Here is a 19820-nt window from a genome sequence, read left to right as displayed (position 1 = left end):
TCTCAAACTGAGGCTGAGGAATGGGAACACTTTAGGAAAGAGATTCAAATATGTTCCAAGTGTTTGTATAGGAAAGAGGGAGGCAGAGGTGAGACACCTTTTGTGATTTTTTTTCTGGGATGGTCCTACGTTTGACCAATTGCTGTAGAGGCTGTGACTTGGTGTCCTGTTTGCTACATTGATCGTGGATCAGAGCTCTGTTTTAGTATATGCTCTGACTCTTGCCTATCTGTGCATTTCTATATCTTAGCGCAAGCTACATGTCAGAGAACAATGGCATGACGGGCCGTCCTTCTGGGCAGCTTCATGGGTGGACTCATGTTCTCTTTTTTCCTCCATTTGTTTTCTGCTTTGAGTTCTAACTGTTTTATACCCTAGATCTAGTATCCATCTTTCAGTTCTTAAAACAGATTAAAATTTTCTTTTTTCTTTCTGTTACTGATTTTGTTTTATGGTTTTTCATTTAAAGGGATTGTATAGTAACTGTGTAATGGAGACTAACATTTCCAGATGTGAAGATGCAATGCAGTGTGCATCTCTACTTCCACATCAAAGATGGACTCCCGATGAGACTGTTCAATATATCTTGACAATAGGATGCTGGACTCTGCCATTGGCCATACAGGATACACTTAAATAGCAGAATGATGGAGTCTGGCGCGGTGGCCTACTGGCTAACGTCCTTGCCTTGCATATGCTGGGATGCCATATGGGTGCCAGTTCTAATCCCAGAAGCCCTGCTTCCCATCCAGCTCCCTGCTTGTGGCCTGGGAAAGCAGTCAAGGATGGCCCAAAGCCTTGGGACCCTGTACCTGTGTGTGAGACCTTGCAGAAGTTCCTGGCTCCTGGCTTTGTATCGGTGCAGCACCGACCATTGTGGTCACTTGGGGATGAATCATCAGATGGAAGATCTTCCTCTCTGTCTCTCCGGTTCTCTGTATATCTGACTTTGCAGTAAAAATAAATAAATCTTTAAAAAAATAGCAGAGTGATGTACTTATGACTGTTTATGAAGGACTATACATTGTAATAACATGGGGGTGGGGGAAAGAATGGAAATCCCAGAGCCTATTGAATTATATCTTACAATAAAATAAATTAATTAAAATAAAAAAGTCAAGAAATTATTTTGATAGATCTAAGATTATTGAAAATGAATGAGGTGTTAATTTTTTTTTTCTGAGTTGACATGAGAGAAGATCAAGGATTCCAAGCAAGTGCAAGGCCAGGCCATAGCTGAAGGGACCAAAGATCCAAGGATGGCGTTACTAACTGCAGATATCAGAAGAATCAGAAATCATCATTTTATGAGATAAGATGTTGAGCTCAATTATTGTGCACAACAGTAGTAGGTGCCTCCTCAAAGATGCTCTTTAGAATCATACATCTGGATACTGACATATCATCTTACGGAGATGGTGACTGAGAACATGGAGAAGTCATTGCCCAAAATTTATGTTGCAAGGATGTAGGTGAAACAGGCATGCCAACATATTGTAGCTCTATGCACAACATTCAAAAAACCAAAGAAGGTCCAAGCCATCGGGACTCCGTCAGAGACAAAAATAAAATCTTTTTTTTGTTGACAAAAATGTCATGAAGACAGAAGTCGACTACCAAAGATTTCACAACAGACCCACAGGAGAGTAAATAATTAAGGAACACAGGTTTCAGAGGACTTTCCGAATCATGATACCTTATCTTGTATTTGTGGAGATGAGGTCACGCCCCCAGTGGGTTAATATTTAAGGACTTTTCTATATGTGTGTCTCTCTGTTTAATAGAGTAAAGCCACATCAGGAGCATCAGTGTGAATCAACCACAATGATTTCTCCACTGCTCATTTTGCTGTCAAGTTTTCTTTGCCATGTTGCCATTGAAGGAAAGTGTAAGTACTCTCAGCTTCCATAAAAGCAATTAATAAAGTTTAACTGCTGGTGTTTGTCAGGGACCAAAAAGGATGACTTAAAATTCAGAGCGGATACTTGGAAGACACGATTGATTATTTCTTAACATAAACATGTTCGAAGCTAATGTACAAGCTATTTAGGCAATTTAAGCCTCTGTGTATTGGCTTGTAAATTGGGGAAAATATTGCAGTCATTTCAAAGGGATATAGAGGAAACTAGATGAGATAGTGTATTTTTTTTAAAAAAAAGATATTTATTTTTATTGGAAAGACCAGATTCACAGAGAGAAGGAGAGATAGAAAGATCTCCCATCCACTAGTTTACCTCCCAAGTGGCTTCAATGGCCAGAGCTGAACAAATCTGAAGCCAGGAGCTTCTTCTGGGTCTCCCAGAAGGGTGCAGGGTGGCAAGGCTTTGGGCCAACGTGTATTGCTTTCCCAGGTGCCAAGCAGGGAACTGGATGGGAAGTGGAATAGTATCCGTATGGGATGCTATTCCCAGCATCAGTATGGGATCCCAAATTTAAACACTGAGCCATCGCGCCGGGCCCTAGATGAGATACTGTAAAGGAATTATTAGTTATGGAACTTGGTATGTGTACAAGAGTACTTTTAAAAAGTTCATAAATATGAAACTAAATGTATGAGCTTATTTTGGTGCAAAAATTAAAATGCATGCATTTTTCTTAATATATATTTTTCACATATCAAATTTTTTGCACCAAAGTTATTTTTGTATCAAAATAATCATTTGGAATTCTGTATTTCCACAAGGGCTTTGAAGAACACCTGTATTTTCATTAGTATTCATGTGCTAGCTGAACTTGATAAAGTGAATATAAGTTTCTTAACCATGTGCTTTGTACTTTGTATTTCAGCCTGTCCCAAACCAGATGATGTACCCTTTTCCACAGTCTCTCCCTTGAAAACGTCCTATGAGCCTGGGGAGCAGATAAGATACATCTGCAAGCCAGGCTATGTGTCCCGGGGATTAATAACCCCCATTACCTGTCTTAATGTAGGGATATGGACTCCGACAGCCATGAGATGCGTGCGTAAGTCCGCGTTGTCTCACTTTGCATGGATTCTGAATTTTCTTGTGTATTAGGAGGTTTCGAGGGAAAGGATTAACTATGACATCATACTCAGGGTGGAGAGGGTAATAGAGACTGCAGAAATAAAGGGCTGTGGGAAAACAAGAGATTCTGGAAGGTTTTCCATGGAAAAAGAGATGAAATGCTATAGTTGGTGCTTAGAGAAGAGTAAAAGGGTGTAGTCTGAAATTCCAGGAGGTTTGGAAAAGATGCCTGGTCTGCTCAAAGAGAGGGAGACACTACAGAAGTTAAGGGGGATGGAGATGCTCTGAAATACAAACTGCTGCGCAAGAACACTTGCCAAAGCAACCTTTACTGTATTCATTACCTTTTGGATTTGCTTTAAAATAAACACAGGGCTAATCATTACTGAAATGAATGTAAAAATCGTCTGAATTGAGTATGTCATAAATTGCATTTATAATAAAATATAAACACATTAAATTAATAGCATAATTACTTACATGTCTCATTATTGCCTTCTTGCTTTTAGAACATGATTCTATGGAATCATGCTAGCATTGTATTTTATAGCCCAACCAAGTTGAATTTCTTGCAATTATATCTAGAAGTTAAACTGCAAGATTAGCTGTATGACCTATCTGAGCTCTGCTTGTTTTAATTATAGAGGCGTGTCTTTTTCATAATTTTATAGGCATGATTTTTTCATAATTCTACATACTCTTTTAAGTGATCTTAGTGTGACATTATACAATTTTAATGAGCATCCCAATTATTAGGAAGAATTATTATTAACAGTTTCACTTTTTAAATTATTACACCATGTATGTTTTTGGTATCTTGCTAAGAGTTTGTATGACTTCGTGTTTTTCTCTTTTCATTAGCATGTCATAAAATTTGATTATGTCTGTGCTTTTTAACCTTTCATATTTTATTGGCTACCTAACAGTTCAACTATTGATTTTCACTTTCATTGAAACATTCACATTATTTGAAACACTTCTTTAAAAATTTAGGCTGTCCAAATTTTGGTATTATCAGTAACAAAATAATGAACACCATGATGTTTCTATCATTTGTCTTTGAATAGTTGACTTACAATGATTCCTAGTGGATCAAAAGATGAAAATAGCATGGTTATGTTTTAGTGGAAATTATATGAATAGAAGCTTACCCTTTTATCTTTAAATTACAGCCAGAGTATGTCCTTTTGCTGGAATATTAGCAAATGGAGTTGTACGTTATACAACTTTTGAATATCCCAACACCATCAGCTTTTCCTGTAACCCTGGGTAAGGACTTTTATATGACTAGCTAGCTCAGCACATTTGCATGCCCTTAAGCAAAATATCAAGAGTAATTTATATTTTATCTCTAGCCTTTAGTATGTGCTTGCCAAATACACACCAATCATGGTCTTAGTTTTGGTAAAAACTATAGTGGTGCTAAGGGTGGGATAAGCAGTGGAGAACTTAACATTATGAATGAAATTTGAAGTCATCACTTCAATTTTTTTCTAATTATGTATCTGCTGAGGTTGGGCTAAATCTTAGGGTTAGATTAAAACACTTTAGGAATGAGTCTTGGGCTTTATACATGAAGCTAATTGGATTGAACGGCCTGGTGGTATGTGGGAAAGAGTTTGATGGGGAAGGTTGGGAGCATTGTGGTGTCAAGCATCCTTCTCTTCATCTTCCTATAACGCAAAGCAATTTCCCTAGGAAGAAAGCATTTATGGTTGTGTATGCAGCTCATTTGCTTATGGACAAGAAGGCACCGACACTGTTGATGGCATACTGGTTGCACATTAAGACAAACTTTTACTGTGAATGCTTGCTTAGGATTAAGAACCACTATTTACAAATAAGAAATAGTTGTTGCTTCTGAAACACCGATTTCCTGGTGGGCTTGATGACAAATGAACTTAAACAACATTGGCTTCAAGGACAGCATGTTGCATTTTCATTGTTTGTTTTGAAACAATGAATAGCAGAAAATAGTCAGTTATATGACCTATCCGTAATTATGATATATTGTTATTATTATTAGCTTTATATAAGAAGTCGCTAACTTGGTCCAGCGGTTGGAAGTAAGACTTGGTGGTCAGACTCAGGCTCTGGAATGGTCTTGCGACACACCTGCCATGCAGGCTGGGAGACCCAAGGATTCCTAGACAAGTGTTAACAATTCTTGAGGAAACAGCATGACAAAACGAGGAAGAAGTTAGGACTATGAATATGCAATATCTTTGAGATGCCAAAGATATATTATTTTACTGTTCAGCAGACTAAAATTTTCCTTTGTAGGTTTTATTTGAATGGTACCAGTTCTTCTCAATGCACTGAAGAAGGAAAATGGAGTCCGTCACTTCCTGTCTGTGCTCGTGAGTCTCTGGGTCCCAGTAATGGGTAGAGTGACCAGTTGATTTCCCCTGAGATTCCTGGGTTTAGAACTGAAAGTCCCACCTTTCCTGCAAGCCACTCAGCTCGGCCTCAATGAGCTGGTTGGTTTCCCTGATGGGAAATGATCATCATCCTGCTTTAAAGGATGAAGCAGCCACTTTGGAAAGAAAGAAGTGAGACCTTCGCTCCTGAACACATTTTGTGTCCTGGACCCAATGAAGTCAGTAAGGGCTGGGCTGATTCACTCTAAAGCTCTAGCAGTATTTCAGTAGTGGCTTGCATATGTGTGATCTACCAGGAGCTTCTGCTATCTGACCAGGAGAGTATCTATAGACACTCGATTGCATTTCCTTCTGTTCTGAAACCTCATTCATTCATTCAGTCAGTCATTCATGTGGTCAGTAACTCTGCACTGAGGATCTAATTGTCCCAACACTGAGACTTTTAGGACAAAGCAGACAGCTCTGCTCTGAGGGAGTTAGTCCAGTGATTAGGGAGACAAAGAAAAAAATCTTCACCATGGGTTGAGAGACCATCGTAAGACTTGCGTCCTACAAGGCAATTGAGATTCCTCTAAAGGATGCTGACACATTCAGGGTCAGCTCTGGACTTTACTTGAATAAGGAGAGATGTTATTAGATGCTCTAGACTCTGCCTTATGTAAGTCCCCTATTTTTGCTTTAATTTTTTCCATTTATTCTATTTATTTGAAAGAGACTAAGTGAGAGCGTTCACTCTCCACATAACTGCAAAACGAGTCTTGGACTAGTTGGGTTAGTTGGGCTAGTCTTTGGGCTAGGCCAAAGCCAGTACTGGAAACTCAATCCATATCTCCAATATGGGTAACAGTGACCCAGCTTCTTAAGCCATTATTTTCTGTTTCCAAGGGCGCACATTAGCAGGAAACTATAACTAAGCATGGAGGCAGAGCTCAGGTCCAGGCACTCTTGATTTTGAATGCAGGCGTCTCACGCAGTATTGTAAACACTGAGACAAAGCCCAGCCCCCTCCATGTACACACTTTAGTCAGGAGACCCAGGCCTTGCAACGAGAATCATGATTATTTAATGATCTGTCCTGATGGAAGCAAGTGGAAAAAGAAAATAATTCCAAATAAATTGTAATTTGAGAAAAATAAAGCGGCAGAAAATGTTTTAAAGAGTAAACTAAGTAGACTCCTTTCACTTAGCAGTAGGGATCATCATGGTTCCTGAAAATAACTTTCCTTTTTAAAAAGCAGCTTTACATCCATTTTGGAAATAACACCTTTCTCTTTTTAATCACAGCAGAAAGGCCACTTTAGCTTCAGCCTGATGAGAATGAGTGGTTATCACTCTTTCCTTTTTTTTAAAAAAAAGGTTTATTTCTTTGAAATGCAAAGTGTGTGTATGTGTATGTGTGTGTGTGTGAGAGAGAGAGAGAGACAGAGAGAGAAAGACAGAGAGAGAGAGAGAGAGGAGAGAGAGAGATCTTCTGTCTGCTTATTTATCCCCAAATGGCCTCAATTGCCAGGTCTGGGCCAGGCCAAAGCCAGGAGCCTGGACTCCAACCTGATCTCTCATGTAAGTGACAGAAACCCAAGAATTTGGGCCATCGTTTCCTGCCTTCCCAAGTGTATTAGCAGTAAGCTTGAGAGTGGAACAGCTGGGACTGCAGTCAGCATTCTGATATAGGATGTTGGTATTACAAGGGGCTTAACCAACTGGGCCTCGGTGGGGTCCCATATGCTTTCATACATATAGGACTCAGAACTGTGCAACTTGCTAGAATGTTAAAACTCTTAGGCAATGCCTGTGCTACTGACCCAAGAAGTCTCTTTTTAGTGGCTAAGGTCTTCTCCTTTTCTGGACTTGTTGAAACTTTGTATTAGGTAAAGGTGAGGAATCACTAGAGTGCTCCTAGGTCCTTGGAGCTATTGGTTTGAATCCCAGCTAGAGTAGAGAGGAAGGAGTTGTTCACTGGAAACAGACAGAATTGGCATTGGAATTCAGATGCCACCAACAACTGTGCACAAACTGCTGCCCCCAGCCATGATAGCAGGATGGCCCCTGAGCAAATGTTTGCACTCCAGGAGCCTCTTAGGCAGGTTTTGGTTTCTGGATTTTGTGGAAACCTACCATTGTGTTGTTGTGAAAGGCAGATCAGTGAAGCCATGCTTGCGTTTACTGCATGTCTTAGTTTTCTGATTCATTCAGGCATCTGAAATGGGCATTATCATCATAGTTTTTCATTTGGCATCTACAATTGACTGTTTTTTTCCTCTCTGTTTTATTGAATTTTGCATTTTCTCAAATCCATCTTTGTATCTTTTTTTTCTGGAAGAAATATCAATGTTTAAAAGCCTCATCTTTTTCCATAAATCCATAGTCCTTTCTTTTTCCAGCCGTGACCTGCCCTCCACCACCCGTACCGAAGCTTGCAGTCCTCAAACTCTACAAGCCATCAGCTGGGAATAACTCCTTCTTTGGGGACACAGCAGTGTTCGAATGTTTGCCATACTACGCAATGTTTGGAAATGATACAGTTACCTGCACAACGCATAGAAACTGGACTGAATTACCAACATGCAGAGGTAAGTATCAAGACAAGCTAATTATGGCAGTGTAGAATCGCATTTTTGAAAAATGTTTAAAATTCCATCATCATGAAATCTTTTCAGGTCCTAATTTGGCAAATGCTTATTGAGCATCTATTATATGCTAGGCAGCATCTATTATATGCTAGGAACAGCGGATACCCAATGACTGAAATCTGGCTTCTGACATGCGTTAAGATGAACTACCTTGAGCCACTTGGGAAAGATCCTAGAGGAAGTTTCCCTGGGACTTGGCTTGGAGGAGGAGTGGGGAAGAAGTCTCACAGGAGTACAACAGACTCAAGGTTGGGAAGGTATGGAAAGCTATTGTCCTGAGGGACAGCTGACTGTGCAGTCGAAGAACAGAAGCCTGCATTACCCTGGGGAGTCCCAGGAGAAAAAGACGCAAAACTGGGTTGGAATTTCATTGTTACAAGGCCTTACTATAATTACCTAAATCCAAGAATCACAGAAATATTTGATTTAAAAATTATAAAAATGCTTCTTTTTTTAAACCTGACTTGCCATTACCATTTGCAAATTTTGTTGGTAGAATAGCAAATAGACAAATTACAGAGTTTATTATGTGCACAGAAGTTGTTCCAAGGCCAGTCAGCTTTCCAGGGGTGTATATTTCATAAATCTATGGAAGGCTTCAAAACATAAATGAATTCTATAATGGGGGAGCCATCCATCATAGCTAGTACCTTTTTGGATCCTTAACTACAGGTCAAGTGCTAGTATCCTGCTACGTGAAGTGTCATCTCTGTAGATTCTCCCAAATCTGAAGCAGTAGTTTCTTTTCTTTTTTTCAACTTTTTACCTATTTGTATCGACTGTTAACATGGAAGACGTTATCCCTCTCTTCTGCTTCTTACTATTCTAAGCCTGTTTTTCCTGTCTCTACTGAAAATAAGTTATATATATGCATATATATATGCACATATAATAACAAAATATTATCCAGAAATATTTCAACACGAATGTACTAAGAACAAGGGCATTCTACATTCTCACTGTACCCAAGCCATTTAACTTGTTTTAAGTTACTAACAATCATTTACGTAAGTATTGTGGATCTCTTTGGATCTGGGGACTTGGGATGCAGCAACACTGTTATGCAGAAAAAACAAGGCACCAAGGATCTGGAGTCCAAAGCAAAAATCGATTGTAAGCTTTCCTTATATGCATTCTACTCAGCTCTCTAAACCAACCTTCAAGAACAGACAATTCTAATAACGTATTGGCTAGAATTGTTTTCCGAGGACTCCCAAGACTCATGGCCTGGCTATCAGAGTCTCAGCAGCGCTCTTCCAGGCCCCTCATAGCTACAAGTATAATATAAAAACGCACAATGGTATCATGCAAAATTTGTTTCAGTTTCATTTTTATCGATTTGATGGAGAAGTGCGATTTGTGTTTGTTGTTGTTCCATACAGAATCCAATCAAGCACCATGCTTTCTATTCAATTGTTGTGTTGTTTTGGCTTGCTTTAATTAGGAACGAACGATCCTTTACCCCTTATCGCCTTTCATTGAGAGAATACAGGCTAATTGTGTTATAGAATGCCCCATGTTCTGCTTGGTTGGTTTCATACTCATGATTTGGTTCAAGTAAAATACTTCTGTTAAAAATACATTTCAAAAAGCCATGAGACCCATGTGTGCTTTGTCGATATATCATCGGTCATACCAACGATGAGATATACTAGACTCTCTTTTGGTAAAGACACTTTCATTTTGAGAATTAACAAGAAATATTTAAGTGATTCTTTGAGACTCAGTAGGTAATCAGTCTTTAGTAGTCATTTTAAAATCTGTTGAGGATTCTTGACTCTATCAACTACGAAATTAAGGTATTCAAATGGCAATGTCTAATTCTACATTTTTCTTCCACATTTATTCATTAGACTTTTTACAGGGAGAAGAGCTGTGACTCCACCCACATCTTTGCAATGTTTTCACAAACCTATGGGTCCTTTTAAAAATTCAGTGTATGACAGAGCTAAAATTGAGTTAAGGGGTCTAGCTCTGGAGTTGGTCCTCTTAGCAGCCTAATAGAATGACCTTCCAAGAGCACTGTCCTCCTGGCTCTGCCCTTGCTTTCATGTGCCGTGGTGGACAAGGATATGATCTTGTGGCTCTCTCATTAAGGAGCGTCAGAAGTCCAGTTAGTAACACAATTTTCTCAGGCACATTTCACACTGAATGCTTACACAGTCTATAGATGATATTTACAACCAGGCTTAATGTTTCAAAATAAAATAATGATATACTAAATGTGAATGGAGGGTGAAGTCCTTATGTTTTCGTTTCAAGGTTTGCTGATTGCAAAAATTTAAACCCATCACTGAAAACTCTGTAGGTTTTTATTATTTATTTTCAAGGTGTTTTTGTTTCCTTAAAAAAAAAAAGCCAGGGTTCCATATGTAGGAGAGCAGAAAAAATTAAGCACAAGGTAATCCCAAATTATATTCCAGTCACATTAACATTCAATGATCTAATTGTTTATTGGAGGCAAAATATAACCATTCTACAACTGGACCAACATTGGATAACCCTGGTGATTATTACTAATATATATTATTAAATAAACTTTTTTTAGAAGTAAAATGCCCATTCCCAACAAGACCAGACAACGGCTTTGTGAATTACCCTGCAAAACCAGTGCTTCATTACAAAGATAAAGCGACATATGGTTGCCATGATAAATTTACTCTGGATGGCCCAGAAGAAGTAGAATGCACCAAACTGGGAAACTGGTCTGCACAGCCAAATTGCAAAGGTATGGAAATGGGTGATGCTCTAAAAGGCCTCTGAAGTTATCCAGTAGATTATGTTTACTTACCATTTTCTTGCTGTAGTCATTTTCCATTTGTTATTTGACTTGCTACACAGCCATTGGCGTTAGTAAGAGTTTAGGATTCACCTAGTCATAGCGATCTCATGCTTAGGAAGTCTCATGCTTAGGACGCTTGCTCAGGATAAAGCTATGAAATAAGCAGATCCTTTGCAAGCATCAACAGTATGCTGAGATAGCATGTAGGGTTTCTATAGCTTTTATCTTGGCCTGTGAACATCTTTCTTTTGCTCTGGCTGGTCAAGACTTAATGTAAAAATCATCAACATATTCAAACTGATTCAAGGAAGATCAGAGGTTGTTATAGAAAGTGAATGTGTAATCACCAGAACATTGATGATGAAGAAATGGAATGCAATTGGATCCCTGAGTGTTGGAACTAAAAGTTAGATGTTTCCATATCCCAACGGCCTCTCCCATCTTGGTGTCTGTGTGTTTAGTCAGCTAGAGCATGGCTGGATTTTACGTAGGTTGTGTCAGTTAAAGGAATGATCATCAACTGGCTTCTCTCTGATATCTGAGATGCTGATCTGGTTGTTGTCATGTTTACATATACAACAACAATCCAACATTGAGTTGGACAGTTGAAGCTGAGGGCTGGACAGCTGAAGCGAAAAGAAAAACTGATGCACAGCAGGCAAAATGATGAATGATTGTGTCTTTGGTGGTGTCCCCTAGAAAGAGAGCCCAAGACAGAGTTTCGAGTGCAGTTTGATTGATCAAATATCTCAGAATAAAGATAGTAAGATCAAAAGGATAAGGCAGGACAACCATCCTCAGATTTCACTGTGGATCAGGGTCACCCCCAAGAGCTTGATTAAACACAAATTTCTGCGATCCACCCCCAGGGCTTCTGATTTGGTACAGCTTGGATGGGAACTAAGAATTTGTGTTTCTACTGAGTTCCCAGGAGATGTTGATACAACTGATCCAGGCACTGCGTTAAAACAAATAAGGTGGACTCAGCTAGAGTCTGGCTTCAATTTGACCCCACAGGGAGCTCTGGAGCATGAATTCACCCCCAGAGTTATTTGCCTCAAGAGGTAAAAGGATGTGCTTGACAGCAAGCGCTTATCTATGGCTATTCCTTTCCCCAATGCTGAGACTGTTTGGGGGGGGGGTGCTTTGCATATTAATGGAGAAAGTTAGCTCCCTATGGCTGAATGCAAATTTTTAAAGAAAAAAGCCATTTCTGAACTACTAGTAGTCAACACTCAATGTGCCTAATCAATGGGTGCACCAGCTTAACAAATGAAATCTGGGTAGATCAGCACAGGCTTATACGAAATCATAGTATCTAGTAGGATTACTTTTTCATTCAAACTGACAATCTGATGGGGTTCTGCCCTGACTTTATAAGACTACTACAGTAGTTTAAAAAAAAGCCATTTTAGAAGCCATGAGTAATGGTCCTTTAGATAGAACACTGCTGCTCATAATTGGGTTAGCATTACTCACATACGTACATTCTTAGAATCAGGTTGTTCTGACTCGTTTGTTACATTGTACTCATCTGCTGGTTCAAATGCTATATTTCCTTTAAGACAGACTTACTTGAACCCTTAAGGCTTCTTGCCTATAAATATTGTCTCTTTCAGCATCTTGTGAATTATCTGTTAAAAAAGCCACTGTGATATTCCAAGGAGAAAGAGTAAAGATTCAAGACAAATTCCAGAAAGGATTGTTACATGGTCAGACAATTTCTTTCTATTGCAAAAATAAGGAAAGGAAATGTAGTTACACAGAGGATGCTCGATGCGATGATGGCAACATTGAAATTCCCAAATGCTTCAAGGGTAAGTCTAGGTGGAAATTTTAACTACAGCTTTCATGCTCCCCTATCCATAAACAGAAGTTTTGTCTTACAATGATTGTAGGACACCATATCAATTTAGCCAACAGATTTTTGAAAAGATGAGTTATGGAGAGAAAATAAACAGTGAAGCAGTGAGCAGCTTATCGTGTTTCTACTTGCAAGCATTTTCATTCCCAATCTGTTCCTTAAAACTCAGGGTTGTGGTTTTACTCAATGAATATTGGGGTCAGTTATACCACCTTGTATACTTGCACAATTAAGCTTGTCTAATAATATTTAATCAAATATTGGGTAATGAAGTTACTTACTACACCGGGTTCCCTATGAAGCACTCTCCACAAACTACAAAGGAAAATGTGTCAATGTCATTAATCTATGGATCTCTCAACATTTTTTCCTTCTCTCAGCAAGTCCCAGAGTTTGGAAGATTCCAGTAGAGCAAAATATTTTATGGAAAATGGCATCATGCTTGCATGAGAAAAAGAAATGCAAAATGCTTAGCATTTAGAGTTGCTGATATTTATTTACTTATTTATTTATTTATTTACTTATTGGAAAGGAAGATTTACAGAGAGAGGGAGAAACAGAAAGATCTTCCACCCACTGGCTCACTTCCCAAGAGACTGTAATGGCCAGAACTTTTTGTCTCCATGTGGGTGTGCAGGGTCCCAAGACGTTGAGCCATGCTTTGCTGTTTTCCCAGGCCATAAGCAGGGAGCTGGATTGGAAGTAGAGCACCTGGGTCATGAACAAGTGCCCTTATGGCATCCTGATGCTTTAGGAAGAAAGATTAGCCAATTGAACCATTGCACTAGGCCTGAGTTCCTAACATTTTAAGGTTTTGGCTTTAGGATTTAAATATCTTTGTGGCTGCAAAGGGAGAACCAGCCAGAGACAGAAGGATTAGCACATTGCCAACAATGTATCAGCAGCTGGGAGAAGACAATGGAGAGCAGATAGGGAGAAGAGATGAGGGGCCTGAGGATCCAGCTGGAAGAAGAGAATGGAATGATAGCTGAGTAGCAATATTCACCTCCTAGCATTTGTTTGATTATGGCAATATTGCAAATATTATGCATGACATGGAAGTAAATTCTCAAGCAATGACATGATCATTTGAGCCAAAGAAATTTGGAAATTCTTAGAGTAAATTGTTATTACTCAAAATACAGCAGGGCTCTGGTGAGACGTTCAACACAGAAGCAACGTACAATACATCTAGTACAAATCAGTAGAAAAAAATGCTAGATGAGGGCAATGACCACAAAGAGCAGAGCTGATTGATACACTTCTCCCCTGCTCACTTTATACAGGTGAAGCTTATTGGCAAACAACCAAAGAGCTGACGTAGGGTTTTTCTTTGAATATTCTTTGAATATTTCTTTGAATATTTCTTTGAATGTTGGAGTTATATAAAGCCATTTGTTTTCTCTCTTGGATATGAGTGTATTATCATTTCCTGGATGCTTTTGTCTGTTACTTTAACCTCACACTGCAGAGTTACAGTCCTGTTTCATTAATTTTATTCTACACATTGGTGGTATGTATTTGATTTAGCTTTGCTGTTTAACAAATTCAAGATGTGACTGTTTCTCTCAGGATGTTTCTCCTTTCTCCCCCCAACAGAACACAAGTCTTACGCTTTCTGGAAAACCGATGCATCAGAAGTGAAGCCATGCGAGGATGCTTTACAACATTAAATGGCATACTAGTATCTGTGGTCATCTAAAGAGCCTAATGGAAAGCAGAAAATAAAGTTACTGGGTATCTTGCCTCAGCCATTGCAGCATTACTCTGCATCGTTACGTAGAGGAGTGAGATGTCCCCACTTCCCTCCGAGACTTTAATAACTGTGTCTATGTAATAAACAGACAGTAGGCAGATGATCAGGAGAAAAGGAATAAATGCTAACAGGCATCACATAAAAAAAAAGCAAGGCCCCTGTATCTGAGCGAGATCTGGACAGGGCAGGGGACATGCAGGCAACTTCAGGAAGAGGAAGCAAATTTAGAGGAAGATGAGTGGGTTCTCAGGAGACACACGATAACCTGCACTCAAGTTGATCTAGCTGTGCTGCTCCCTTCCCTGCTGATGCAGGGAGGAGATTCATGACCGTGATTCTTTTTAGAGCTTCTGTCTTTAGGTAGATGAGGGAAGTACAGAAAGCCCCTCCCCTGATTGATGGCTCCCTCAACTAGAAGCAAGTAGCATATGTAGGTGATGTGGTTTGGAATGGTGTTTCCTGAACTCCTTCAATACTCCATTTCCAGTTACATTATCTAGTTGAGGAATGCAAATATTTTGAGGTGGGCATTGGTGTAGTGGTTAAGATGCTGCTTGGGATACCCACATCCTATATCAGAATGCCTGAGTTCAAGCCTCAGCTCCACTTCAAATTCAGCTTCCTGCTAATGTGACTCTGGGAGGCAACAGCTGGTAGTTCAGATATTTGGGTCCGCGCTATTCAAGTGCGAGAACCAGATTGAGTTCTGGGCTCCTGGCTTTGCTTGGGTATTTGGAGAATGAATCAGCAGATAGAAGACTCCCTCTTTCTTTCCTTCTCTCTCTGCCTGCCTTTCTGATAAAATGAAAAAATGGGGAAAAACCAATCCTCTAACATCTAAACATGAGCATCATTATTGGCTGGGACATGGCAAGTGTAGAAGCGTAAGTAATCAACTGAGTAACTCTGCTCTCCTCCACTTAACCTGCTTCTCAGATACTTCTACCCGAATCATTGGCAGTGCAGTGGTTTTATAGACCGCCCCACAGATTCACATCAAAATTACCTGTGACCTTATTACAAAAAGAAGAAAAAAAAAGCTCTGTTTTCCAGAATCCCTGCGGCCGACTCAGGCATCAACCTGTGGAACAACGTTCCCAGGTAACTCTTGTATATGCTGAAGATTGAGAAGCATTGTTGTCTCAGCTCCTACACGTGAACTTCCAGACCACAGAAATGAACTCAAATGATATTTGCTTTACATAATGCCAAAACCCCCTTTTCCTTACCAACTAACATTTTGGGACCATCATCAGCCTTGTTCCCTGCATCTCTCCTAAACTCTGGTCCTTCTCTTTTCTGTGGTACCTGCTGACCACACTCATCCCAGGCTCTGTCTGCCTCCCTTGTGCCTGCACCAGAGCAGCCGAATGTTTCTGGGGGAAAAAATAGGTCCCTCACAAACATGCTTTCAGTGCCTACTTTAAATTCAACAACGTGAACTTTACACGGGTCCTCAGCTCTGGCTGGTCACCCCACCCTATTTCCTTAGTTCTCTTCCCTACTCTCCAGAGGGACAATTTCTCCCTTCAGCCCTCTTCAAGCTGTCTTCCTTCCCACTCACAGCTCATGGCACCCTTGCTAATTATTTCACTGAGAATACAGAAAAGGTATCTTTTTATCCTCACCCTACCAAGTCTGTCATCTTACGATTGTCTCTGTCGAGGAATATGACCTCCGTCTCCTTAGGATGGATGAACCCTATGATCCCATCCAAGAACAAACTGTCTCTTCATGCACTGGGCCTCATCTTCCCTTTCCCAATTAAGGGTTTTGCCTTTCAATTAGTGATCTTCCATTATCATATCCTTTTGTATTAGACCACTTAAGTCAGCATTCAAATATGCAACAATATCTTTTAAAAATCTCTATCATTATCTCACATCTTTTTTCAAGCAGGTGCTTCAACTCTTCAATGTCTGTGTTTTACAAAGGTTCTGGAAAAAGTATCTCACCTTTGCAATTTCTACTTTGTTTTGTCCATCATTATCCCCAATGTCTGTGTTTTCTTTAGACATTTTCTCACTTTATCAGATTTCATGTGGTAGGGGCCACATCTCTTCTTCAAGATGTTTCTTGGCCCTTCTTTCTTTCCCAGAAACCACTGTGGCTCATTTCCTTTCCAGGTTATCCTTCAATAGCTCCAAATCCTATTAGTTAACCTTAAAAGCAGTTTAACTTTTTTTTCCCTTAACTATTTCCCTCTAGACTACATGTGTGTGATGGAAGTAGACTTTCAAAGGTTGTAGTACTTTCTGTTTCTAAATCAAAAAGCCCTATCTAGGGATTTTGCTAAGTAAAAAAAACATCATCCACCCTGGGTTTCTTTTCTGCGAAGTGCCTAGTTTTAGAACTACTGTTTTCTTTAACTTGTCACATATTAATTTTAGGATAGGCCTCCCTCCCATGCCACCTTCTTTCCAGAAATGGAAAGAGAACAGTAAAATGGTAGGGCATCTTTTCTTTCTGTCTACAAGATCACTCCAGAAAAAAAGAGAGGATATATATACATATTCTTCTACTATTTCTCTATTGCACAGGCTTTTACAATTTTTATTGTTTTTAAACTTTAAAATATGTTATAAAGAAGAAATGAATTCAATAAAATTGGAAGATATGCAATCAGCAATAAAAATCAGGGACTTATGGCACACTAAATATGAGCTATCTCATAAAGAAACCAAGAAAATGCTCTCATTCATGATAGCTACAAAAGTATAAATCATTTAAGAACAAATTCAACCAAGGGTGTGGGAGACTTACATACTAAACCTCGTAAAACATTGATGAAAAAACTGAAGACAAATAGAGGAAAGGGATCCTGTGTTCATGGATTGAAAAACATGACAGCAATTTAAAAAGTTTTCATGCTATCAAAAGTGATCTACAGATTCAATGCAACCCTTATAAAAATTCAAGCACATTTTTCACAGAAATAGGAAAAAATATTAAAATTTATGTGGCACTGTAAAAGACTCAAAGTAGCTAAAACAATCATGATTAAAAAAAAGCACAAGGTGAAGGCATCACACTAACTTTAAAATTTATTGTAAGTGTATGGTAATTGCAGCTGTATGTTACTGGCATCAACACAGACGGACCAATGGGACAGAATAGAGAGCTCAGAAACAAATCCAGACTTTAATTGGTCAATTGGTTTTTGATAAAATTACCAAGGACACACAGTGGGGGAAAAGACAGTCTCTTCAATAAATGGTATTTGATTAAATGATCAGATGTAGAAAAATGAAATCAGGCTTTTAATTCACACTACACATAAAAATCAACTCACAGTGAATTAAAGGTAGGAACATAACCCTGAAACTATAAAATCAAGTACAAGAAAACACAGATATGACATTGATTCGGGCTCTGATTATCTTGGATATGACTCTAAAAGTATATAACCCCCAAAATAGCAAAAGGGCAAATAGGATTATATTGAATTTAATAGCTATAACACAGCCAAGGAAACAACCAAGAGACAACACACACAGTTGGAGGAAAGATTTGCAAAGCACACTTCTAAGAAAGGGTTAATATCCAACTATGTAAGAAACTCAACCAACGTAATAGTAAGAAAACAGGGGCTGAAATTGTGGTGTCAACTGCAGTGCCAACATCCCATATCAGAACACTGGTTTAAGTCCTCTACTTCTGATGGCTCTCTCCATTTATGCACATGGGAAGACGGCCAACTAAAGTCCAAGTACTTGGGTTCTTGATACCTATGTAAGAGACCAGGATTGAATTGTAGGTTCATGGCTTCAACTTGAGTTAGCCTCGCTGTTGTAGCTATTTTGTTAGAGAATCAGTGGATGGAAGATTTCTCTCTTCTTCTGCCACTCTTTTATTTTACTTGTTTTTCAAAACATACAAATTTAACTTTATTTCATCTTTGTCATTTAAGACTTGATTTTATAAAACATAAAAAAGAACAGTAGAGATACTCATTACTTCATGGGTTCAACTTACTTAAATAAATAATTAAATATCTTTTTCGATACAGAACTATACAATGGCATAAATGATCAGATGAGCCAATAAAGCAACATTTGCATTGCTTTGGAATTATTAGTTACTTTCAGGATCCAAACAAAGAATCTGAACATCCAGACTTCTTTTTGTATATTTTATGTTAACATGTATTTTCCTATCTATATTCTGAGTCAAGCTACTTGACCCAAATATCTGATTTATTTAGGTATTTAGCATTATAGCACAGACTTTTCTATCTGCAGTTACTACTTTAAAAAGCATAGACATTACAATGCTGATGAAATCTTCTGTTTACTTTTTCGTGATGTGCAATTAATGATAACCCTACGATAAGAGAGACACCCCCAAGTAGGACAGTTATGCACAGCTCAGTAAAGTATAAAGTTGTTTTTGTTCACCTAAAACTTCACCAACGAAATCAAACTTATCAAGTACAGTTGACTTCATTTCAGGAAAAACCACATTGGGGAATTACATTATTTTCCTCAACTCATCATCAGTCACTGACAGGAATTTTGTAGGCCACTGCGCTGTTTACTTTGTGGATAGTGGTAGTAAATGAACGAGATGGACTTCTTCAGAATTGGTAATAAACTGTGGTCCAGACTCTTGCCATTTTTCAGGAACAACCAAATCTTTGTCTGTGTAAGTCAGTAGATCAAATAAACATGAAACTTCCAGTAGTGGCAGAAATGTTGCCGTAGCTGTAATCTGTCTGATCACTGAGCGGATTTCATCCTGGGTAACTTTCTAGACGTTTCTCTGGGAGCACTATCTTCTTTTGCAGTCTTGTTGCATTCGATACCAAATCGCCATCTTTCCGGGACCTCACCACCTTCAGTATTTGAGATGACTAGTTTCTGAACTGAATGTCTGTACAGCCATTCTTTCAGTTGTCCCGCCACATTATTCAGGTATTTTAAGAGCTCGGGATTAGCAGTTACAAGCAAGGCGAATCCGTGTTTCTGCACTCGAGTGAGGGTTTCAGATGGATAAATGCCACGCTGATACACAATGCTGTTGATGCCAAATGATCTCCGCACTCCCATGCAGAGTGATGCCCTGCTCCCGGCTGCCTGCCGTGCCATGGCCCACGGGTGCAGGTGCGCACTCTGGCTCCGCCGACCACGACAACAGCGACTCACCCTACCTTTTAAATAAATAAATATTTAGCAAGAAAATAATCTAGTTAAAATTGCACAAAAGGTTTAGTGTATATATATATATCACAAAATGTATCTCCCAAAATAATTTATGCAACGACCACTATGTATATAAAATGGTCAAGATCCCTAATAGTTAAAGAAATGCGAAAGCTTTAACTGTCCATCGATAGTTGAGCTGATAAGGAAAATGTGGTATACCATGATAGAATACTGTTTGCCCTTCAGCGAAGGAGATCCTGTCATTTGTAACACCAT

At 39.0% G+C, this 19820-nt stretch overlaps 1 protein-coding gene and 1 pseudogene across 1 annotated transcript; one reads left to right on the top strand and one right to left on the bottom strand.

Moving 5' to 3' along the window:
- The first annotated feature begins 1415 nt into the window (after positions 1-1415).
- On the top strand, positions 1416-14393 carry APOH (apolipoprotein H). The gene is made up of 9 exons (XM_058675773.1): positions 1416-1468; positions 1785-1888; positions 2788-2964; positions 4160-4256; positions 5271-5347; positions 7750-7938; positions 10547-10726; positions 12400-12597; positions 14244-14393. Exons 1-9 carry the CDS (start codon positions 1416-1418, stop codon positions 14315-14317), a joined length of 1149 nt encoding a protein of 382 aa, XP_058531756.1. The 3' UTR covers positions 14318-14393.
- Positions 14394-18895: 4502 nt separating this feature from the next.
- LOC101530640 (mitotic spindle assembly checkpoint protein MAD2A-like) lies at positions 18896-19820 on the bottom strand (annotated as a pseudogene).

Source organism: Ochotona princeps, chromosome 17 (genome assembly GCF_030435755.1).
Source record: "Ochotona princeps isolate mOchPri1 chromosome 17, mOchPri1.hap1, whole genome shotgun sequence".
Classification (NCBI taxonomy): Eukaryota; Metazoa; Chordata; class Mammalia; order Lagomorpha; family Ochotonidae; genus Ochotona; species Ochotona princeps.
The sequence above is the reverse complement of the archived record's forward strand: the minus strand, read 5'-3'. Positions and strand labels throughout refer to the sequence as shown.